Source organism: Planococcus citri, chromosome 4, assembly GCF_950023065.1.
Source record: "Planococcus citri chromosome 4, ihPlaCitr1.1, whole genome shotgun sequence".
Lineage (NCBI taxonomy): Eukaryota > Metazoa > Arthropoda > Insecta > Hemiptera > Pseudococcidae > Planococcus > Planococcus citri.
Genome location: NC_088680.1, coordinates 9156695 through 9165848, shown reverse-complemented (window position 1 = coordinate 9165848; position 9154 = coordinate 9156695). Strand labels below are relative to the sequence as shown.

The window sequence follows — 9154 nt, the reverse complement described above, 5'->3', positions numbered from 1 at the left end:
TGTATTACTAAGTATATTCATCTATTCCTATTCAATAACCAATTTGTTTCGTGTACAATAAAGTTGGAAATAAGTTAGATGTTTTAGTAAAATACAAAATATTATTTTGACCAGAAAAGTTCACAGATCCAACATTATTTTATACAAAATTCGACACAATTCTCAGTTATCAATTTGAAGAAGGAAGTTTTGGACATCAGCTTGATCGATCTGGAGAACTCGATGTCTCACTGTCACTAAGGCCAGTTGGTTTCCTGAAATTAGTCCATCTGGAAATGAAGATATATATATTCATTTATAAACTTGAAAATAGACTTCCTCGCCGGAGATATGTTGTTAAACTTTATCTTACAATTTGTTCCACTTCTTAAGTAAAGAAATGAGAAGTTTCTCCGTTCTATAACAGTCTTGCAACATCGAATCGTTTGAAAACTCCGGTTGATCAACAATCGCAACAGTAACACAATCATGATATTCATCGCCTAACAATCGCTATAAAAAAAAACCACGAAATTCGAATTACTGCCTCAACTTTAGAACCTTACGCCATGTAGATCGAAACATTCGAAACAATATTTGTTTATTTGATAAGTTGGACTCACTATCATGTAGACGAGGACGTATTGAGCTTCAACATTGTAGACGATGTTATATAAAAATTCAGTTCGATGGCGATATGTGTACTTATACTTCAGAATACCATCATCCAACAGGTTGAAAGTTGTTGGTTGATTCAATGTAAAGTCATGACTAAGTAACAATGAATGGACCACTATTTTGCTGTACGTTAATCTATTTACATCACTCGGCAAATTTTTGTGATTAAGCAATTGATCGATGATTTCTTTGGCTAAATCACTCGCCTCTGGAATATATAAAATTGAATAATTCAAACGTTATGAAGAAATCAATAGAAATCAATAATATGATAACATACTTTCCGCGAAAACTTCTTCAAAATGCAATTTCTTTGAAAGTTTTTCTACAAATTGTTCCTCAGATAGGATATTCATAACAAAAACTTGCGATCAGAAGGTGTAAATGTTCCTTTTTGCATACTAAATTCTTCGAGATTTTTTTTAATGCAGCACAAATTACATTTAAAGTGGGATCTATGCACAGATTAGGAACCCTGTCCGGTCCTTTCTCACTAAAAAGGGATGATCCATAGATTCACACTCATTTGCAATGCAGTCAATCTTTAAAATTCTGTTTAAAGTGGAATCAGGGTTGTACATTTTTAAAAACACTTTAAAAACAAATTTTTAAGAAATTAAAACAATTTTTTTTTGTTTTAAACGTGTTTTTTTCAACTCCAAAATTTTCTATAAAAAAACATGTTTTTTTCAGTTTTTTGATGAACCGTACTTTTAGATTATCACTTTTCTTCCTGCAGGCCTACTTTTACAAATTTTGTGTTTTGATTTCAATTTTTCAATATTTCTTGAACCTTATAGCGATTTTATGACGTCACATCGTCACATAAATAATCTCAAAAACATCCCTACCTGTGCTGTCTCAGATATCACCACTCACCAGACGTACAAATATCCCAAAAATAAAATAGGTAGGTACCTACTCCAACTACGTTTCATTTCAATTCAATCATAATTCAAAATTATGCTACATACAAAGTACAAAAAGCATCAAGTTTCACAATTCCTGATTTCTTACTATATAGGTACATACATCCAAATGGTCAAAGGGGATTTATTCTTTTATTGGGTTAACGTTTACATTTTGTGCTTATTATAAAAAAAAAACTGAATATATAATCATTTTTATAGTTAGGTTATCCAATTATTTTTATATCTTACGTGTACCTTTACAACTGTTTATTTAACCGTGATACACGTATGGCCGGATTCTTTTTTTGGTGCTGGGTAATTATCGAATAAAATGTGTTTTTACCAGATTAAGTACCTACTTTGGAATGTAACACACATGCATAAAATACTCATTCGAGCGTTACACAGGGAAAAAAATAAAGGCAAAAAGTTTATCAAAGGTGTTCGTTTTGTTCACATCTGGAATGAGGTAATTGACCGCGATTCAACTATCTTTGTATAATACACGTTGTTAATAATGGTACGATAAGATGCATATATTTTGAACAATATCCGCGAAACAAATACCTATACCGTATACTTAGATCAGCATTTTATCTCATTGTATAAAGTAATTCATTATTATTATTTCAAACTTTTCGAAGAATCGAGACCGATTAATTACCCCAAAGTAGATGGGAAGACGAGATTTCAATTGAAATTCATCAGTCATCATATTCGCGAATAATTAGCATCTATATTGGTGGGTTTTGAGGCATTTCGGAGCGTCTAGCGACTTTTTGAAAATTTATAGAGTCTCCAGCGGATTTTTGAAAGTTGATATTTCCACAAAATTTCATCAAGTGAAGCTGTAAATTCGAAATTCAGCGGGAATTTCAAGTTTCAACATCTGCTAGAGGCTCCAGGAATTTCTAAAAAGCTGCTAGAGGCACCAAAACGACTAGAAACCACAGTGAATTTTGGCTTTTCAACTTCATTTGGTAACATTTTATGATAATATTAAGTTTCAAAAATCTGCTGGTGCCTCCAGAACTGCTCAAAACGGTTTAAAACCGTTTCCAAACAATTTGACAGGTCAGAAATAGAGTAAGTATGCTTATCGCTTTCAGCTTTTCACGTCAGTTTGGTAAATTTTGAATTTTTTTTCATCTTTGGCCCAAATTTGATTTTCAACTTTTTTCAAATTCACCAATAAATCAAAAAAAAATACGCTTTTAGTACCTACTTGAAATTTTGGTTTGTAATATATTTTTGCATGCTCTATTTTGAGCTTAAAATTCTTCAATACGGCTCAAAAAGAGTTCTGATAGAAATTTTTGGTTCTTTGTCAACATTTTAAACTCATTTTTTGATAGATCATATGTCACCTTACTCAAAAATCCTAAAAATCTTGATCAAATTTTGAGCTCAAAATTCTTGAAAATCGCTCAAAAATATTTTTGTATGAATATTCGAGTTTCTCTAGAAATTTCAACCCATTTCAATAGGTCAATTTGCAAAAAAAAAAAACAATTTTTGGAAAAACACGAGACTTTGCCAATTTTAGGAAATTAATTTGAAAGGATTTTTGGTCATATCTGGCAAGAAAGCGAGTCATTTTTTTTACTAAGAAGTCAAAATATCAACCTTGAGAGTCCAGACACGCAGGGTCAATGGCCTTTATAAGCCAACCAATCGACACGCCAGACAGACACGCAGACAATCTTGAGAAAAAATACAGGTAGGTCAATGACCTCAAGAGGCCTGACGGTCAGACGAGTCAATGAACTTATATATGGGCAAACAAGCAGGAAGACGACCCTGAGAAGCCAAACAGGCACCAGATGACCTTGAGGTACTGAACCGACAGGTCAATGACCTTAAAAGACCGGTTAGGAAAACAGACGACCTTGAAAAGCCACACAGTTGGGTCAGTGACTTTAATATGCCAGATAAGCCGACAACGACCTCGGTCAGATGCAGTATTTCAAGGTCATCTACCTGCACTGGCCTCCCGAGGTGATTCACATGCCTGTCAGGCCTCTCGAGGTCATCGACCTACCTGTCAGATCCTTCAAGGTCATTGGCGTGTCTGATTTGCCCACTCAAGGTCGTCTGTTTTGATTTTTGGAGCTTGCATGGCCTCAAAATTTACTGACATTTCTTCACTTTTTTTCCTACTTTTTGGATGAAACATTTTAGAATCAAAATTTTTTGGTTTGAGTCCAAAAAATTAAAATTGCATTACTTTGATCAATCATAGCTTTGAGCTTTCATTTAGCAACCGAATATTTCTTATTTGCTAAGCATTATCCCATACCTGAAATTTCATAATCCAAAATGTCAAAATCCAAAAGTTCAAAATCTGAAAATCTCAAATCTTAAAATCGGAAATCGGAAAATCGGAAATCTCAAATTTTGAAATCTTAAATCTCAAATTTTGAAATTTTAAAATCCAAAACCTGAAAATCTCAAATCTTAAATCTCATAAGCAGGAATCTCAAAATCTCAAATCTCATAATCCGAAATCTCAAAATCCAGAAGTTCAAAATATGAAATCTAAAAATCTCAGATCTCAAAATCTAAAATCCCAATGTTTGAAATCTTATAATCTAAAATCTCATACACTTAATTTGAATCTTCAAAATCCAAAAGTTCAAAATTTCAAATCTCAAAATCTGAATCTCATAATCCAACTTCTCAAAATCCAAAAGTTCAAATTATGAAATCTCAAAATCTCAAAATCCCAAATTCAAAATCTCAAAAATCTCAAAACTCGAAATCACAAAATCTCCAACTTCTAAATCTCAAATTCTGAATTCCGAACCCTCAAAATCGAAAATCTCAAAATCCAAAACTCCAAAAGTTCAAAATATGAAATCTCAAAATTTTAAAATCCCAAATCTCAAAACTGGAAATCACAAAATCTCCAATCTCAAAATCTCAAATCTCATAATCCGAAATCTCAAAATCCAAAAGTTGAAAATATGAAATCGAAAATTCTCAGATCTCAAAACCCCAAATCTCAAAATCCCAAATCACAAAATCTTCAATCACAAAATCTTCAATCTCAAAAATCAAAATCTCAAAATCTGAAACCTGAATAATCCGAAATCTCAAAATCAAAAAGCTCAAAATATGTTTCTTTAAAATCTAAAATCTCAAATTTTGAAATCTCATAATCTGAAATCTCAAAATCCAAAAGTTCAAAATATGAAATCTCAAAATCTCAAAATCCCAAATCTCAAAATCTCAAATCACAAAACTTGAAGTCACAAGATCTCCAATCTCAAAATCTGAACTCAAACCTCAATATCTGAAATATCAAAATCTATATAAAAGCTCAAAATCTAAAATCTCAGAATCCGAAATTTCAATATCTAAAAGCTCAAAATATGAAATTTCTTCAAAATCTCAATTTTGAAATTTTATAATCTGAAATCTCAAATTTTGAAATCTCATAATCCAAAATCTCAAAATCCAAAAGTTCAAAATATGAAATCTAAGAATTTCAGATCTAAAAATCTAAAATCCCAATGTTTGAAATCTTATAATCTAAAATCTCACACACTTAATTTGAATCTTCAAAATCCAAAAGTTCAAAATTTCAAATCTCAAAATCTGAATCTCATAATCCAACTTCTCAAAATCCAAAAGTTCAAATTATGAAATCTCAAAATCTCAAAATCCCAAATTCAAAATCTCAAAAATCTCAAAACTTGAAATCACAAAATCTCCAACTTCAAAATCTCAAATTCTGAATTCCGAACCCTCAAAATCCAAAATCTCAAAATCCAAAACTCCAAAAGTTCAAAATATGAAATCTCAAAATTTCAAAATCCCAAATCTCAAAACTGGAAATCACAAAATCTCCTATCTTAAAATCTCAAATCTCATAATCCGAAATCTCAAAATCCAAAAGTTAAAAATATGAAATCGAAAATTCTCAGATCTCAAAACCCAAAATCTCAAAATCCCAAATCACAAAATCTTCAATCTCAAAAACCGAAATCTCAAAATCTGAAACCTGAATAATCCGAAATCTCAAAATCAAAAAGCTCAAAATATGTTTCTTTAAAATCTAAAATCTCAAATTTTGAAATCTCATAATCTGAAATCTCATAATCCGAAATCTCAAAATCCAAAAGTTTAAAATATGAAATCTCAAAATCTCAAAATCCCAAATCTCAAAATCTCAAAACTTGAATCACAAGATCTCCAATCTCAAAATCTGAACTCAAACCTCAATATCTGAAATATCAAAATCTAAAAGCTCAAAATCTAAAATCTCAGAATCCGAAATTTCAATATCTGAAGGCTCAAAATATGAAATTTCTTCAAAATCTTAATTTTGAAATTTTATAATCTGAAATCTCAAATTTTGAAATCTCATAATCCAAAATCTCAAAATCCAAAAGTTCAAAATCTCAAATCTCAAAACTTGAAATCATAAGATCTCCAATCTCAAAATCTGAACTCAAACCTCAATATCTGAAATATCAAAATCTAAAAGCTCAAAATATGAAATTTCTTCAAAATCTCAATTTTGAAATTTTATAATCTGAAATCTATAATTTCAAATCTCATAGCCTGAATCTCAAAATCTGAAATCTCATAATCCGAAACCTCAAAATCCAAAGCTTTAAAATATGAAATCTGGATATCTGAAATCTCAAAATCCCAAATCTCAAAACTTGAAATCTGAAAAATGAAATCGCAAAATCAGAAACTTCAATATCTGAAATCTCAAAATCCAAAATCTCAAAATCTAAAAGCTCAAAATATAATCTGAAATCTCAAATTCTGAAATCTTATCATCCGAAATCTGAAAATCTCAAATCTCATGATCTCGAATCTCAAAATTCAAAAGTTCAAAATCTGAAATCTCAAAATTCCAAATCTCAAAATCTGAAATCTCAAAATCAGAAATTACATAGAAGATTGCAAATCTCAAAATTCAAAAGTTCAAAATCTGAAATCTCAAAAACCAAAATCTCAAAATCTGAAATCTCGAAATCAGAAATTAGAAGATTGCAAATCTCAAAATTCAAAAGTTCAGAATCTGAAATCTCAAAATCAGAAATCAGAAGATCTCAAAATCTCAAATCTCAATATTTGAAATTTCACATTTTGAAATCTTGTTTTTATGAATTAAATTTTTTGATTTTTTTAAACCTAGGGGCTTTCCTCAAAATTCAAAAGTTCAGAATCTGAAATCTCAAAATCAGAAATCAGAAGATCTCAAAATCTCAAATCTCAATATTTGAAATTTCAAATTTTGAAATCTTGTTTTTATGAATTAAATTTTTTGATTTTTTTAAACCTAGGGGGCTTTCCAAGCTGATATTTCAAGTTGGAGGGATACATTCTTTCAATTTTTTCTAAGAAGATGAATAATTATTAGTTTTGTTTTGAGCACGTTTCCTGATCAGAAATTTTTCGTAAAAACGCAATTTTGACTGGTTTTTGGGAATTTGGGGCCCAAGAGTGACACCAAATGAAATTTTTGTAGCAATAAAAATGAAAAATTTCAAACCAGACATTAGTTGCTCACCGAATTAAAAAAAATTTTAAATTGTACCTGAATCATACAATATAGGTAACTATTTTTAATATAGGTACTTCACAAAATACACATGTAATATAAGGGGATAATTTCTACGAAATAATGCCACATAATCGGTTGGTTAAATGGTTACATATGTATAATATCTCGATGTTTAAGAAAGGTTAAAGGTTATTCTGATTAACAATCGATGTCCGGGTAAAGGCTAAATCGATTCTTTTGCTGTTTCACAGTTATCGACTCTGATATACGAGTATGCATTTTGTGATTTGTGAAACATTTATGTGGTGTTGAAGGAATTCTTCAATCATCCATAATCAATATTTGTACATACGTTAGTCAGAGTTCCGAAACTGTTTTCAAAATGTGTGATTTCATGACGTCTTATTTTATGCATAAAAATATTTTCAAATTTTTAGTATCGAATCTATTCGAGTCTCGAGACATCTTACCCCAAATTTTTCATCCTATCTTCATCAACAAACACAACTCTAAAAATTCAACAGGGTACTCGAATCGAATATTCTCATGTAAAGGTAGGTAAAACTACGACATCCACACACCATACCTACTCGTAATTGAACCGGTTAAAAACCGAATCTCGTTCACGAACGTCATCTCAACCATTCAGCATCTGTATTAGATACGAAATAGGCCCCAGCTTCGCATCGGATGCTCATCTCGCCTTGTTTTTTTCTTCACCCGCATTTACCCAGCCAGAGTGTATTATTAAGGAAAAAGCTCGCGCTCGAAGACGTAGTCTGTGTGGAGTTTTTCCAACGTTGTCGCGTCCGTCGTTGCAGTGCTTTTTTTTTCAAAGATTACTAGATGTTCGAAAAAGATTAATAATTGTGAAAATCGAGCATTTTTTTCCCAACCATTGGTTCGACTATAGTTTCGTGTTTTTCAACGCAAATGTGACCGGTTCGTGGTTATAGTATTTTGTACTTGTGTCGTGAGATTTTTTTACCTGCTGCATGGTTAAAGTTCTCCGAAGACTTGGTGTTCTTTTGAAAGTAAGTTTACAATTCTATACCTATAGTTACCTATGAGAATATACCTATATTATTTTTTTACTAAAGCTAGGTACCTATAGTGTTTTTTTTGTTCTTTTCTGACCTTGATTACGATGATGATGATGCGTAATTAGATATACATCTGTGATCGTGTGCTCAAAGGCCAACATTTTTCAAATCCGATGATAAACATCAGCCTATGATTATATCTACTTTGTTTTCTTATCGAATATTTATGCCTCGAAATAGCCAGAAATTTGTACCCAACGTGGTCTAGATTCGTTCAGACAAAATTAAAAACATATCTGGGACCAGCTGATGCAAAATTTTGCAAACTTTTGTGGTCAGGGTAGCCTAAATTTCATCAATATGGTATTTTGTGGGGTAATTAATTCGACAAACTGGTCATAAATGATGCACTTGTACTTTCATCGAGCCTGTATGTTGCACTTTTGGGCTCAAAATTCAATAAGAACCGTTCATATTACTCAAAGTGCCCATCTACTCATCTACAACGTCAAATTATCTTCCTTTTTCAATTTCATCGAATCTACATAAGCCAGGAATTCATTTTAGAACATTTCTAGCTTTCCATGGGGTCATTTTTCCTTGGAATTTGGAAAGGAAAAGAGTAAATCACTGAAAGTCTTCTATAAGTAAGTATATTGAAATATTTCATGAACTTTAAGCACAGATAGGTTCATTTTAGGAAAGCTACAGCCCTCCAAAAACCTGTAAAAATGAAAGGAACTGCGATTCTCTTCCTTCCCTCCCCCTCTGAAGCACCTTTCCCGGTTTTAAATTCGCTAAGAACCATTTAAAGTAGGTAAGCAGTCATTTTCTTGGGTTTTAAAGTATATAGGCAATCAATTCACACGAAATACAGCCAAATCGAGAAATGTTGAGTTAACAGAAAGGCATTAAAATCTCTTCCAGTAATTGGAGACCTTCGTGAAAAGAAGGAAGGACGAGTTGAAAAAGGAATCACAAGAATATTAACATAACACGATACTTTTTCCAATCAC

General features: G+C 31.4%; 2 protein-coding genes across 3 annotated transcripts in view; one reads left to right on the top strand and one right to left on the bottom strand.

Annotated features, from left to right (window-relative positions):
* Positions 1 to 81: 81 nt before the first annotated feature.
* On the bottom strand, positions 82 to 1175 carry LOC135844904 (uncharacterized). The gene is made up of 4 exons (XM_065363290.1): positions 938 to 1175; positions 603 to 865; positions 353 to 492; positions 82 to 269 (listed from the first exon to the last, which is right to left on the bottom strand). Exons 1-4 carry the CDS (start codon positions 1011 to 1013, stop codon positions 197 to 199), a joined length of 552 nt encoding a protein of 183 aa, XP_065219362.1. The 5' UTR covers positions 1014 to 1175; the 3' UTR covers positions 82 to 196.
* Positions 1176 to 7779: 6604 nt separating this feature from the next.
* The window catches only part of LOC135842312 (leucine-rich repeat protein SHOC-2-like), a 43062-nt gene continuing 41687 nt past the window's right edge, over positions 7780 to 9154 (top strand). For both annotated transcript variants that reach the window (XM_065359706.1, XM_065359707.1), the window contains exon 1: positions 7780 to 8129. The gene's annotated coding sequence lies outside the window, so the exon portion shown is untranslated. The remainder of the gene's footprint in view (positions 8130 to 9154) is intronic.

What these genes read in the sequence shown, in the direction of transcription:
- LOC135844904 (XM_065363290.1), bottom strand. Translation starts at nt 1,013, where the DNA reads ATGAATATCCTATCTGAGGAACAATTTGTAGAAAAACTTTCAAAGAAA. An exon ending in TGAAGAAGTTTTCGCGGAAA is followed by an intron (nt 866 to 937) that starts GTATGTTATCAT and finishes TATATATTCCAG; the next exon opens with AGGCGAGTGATTTAGCCAAA. An exon ending in ACGTCCTCGTCTACATGATA is followed by an intron (nt 493 to 602) that starts GTGAGTCCAACT and finishes TTTTTTTTATAG; the next exon opens with CGATTGTTAGGCGATGAATA.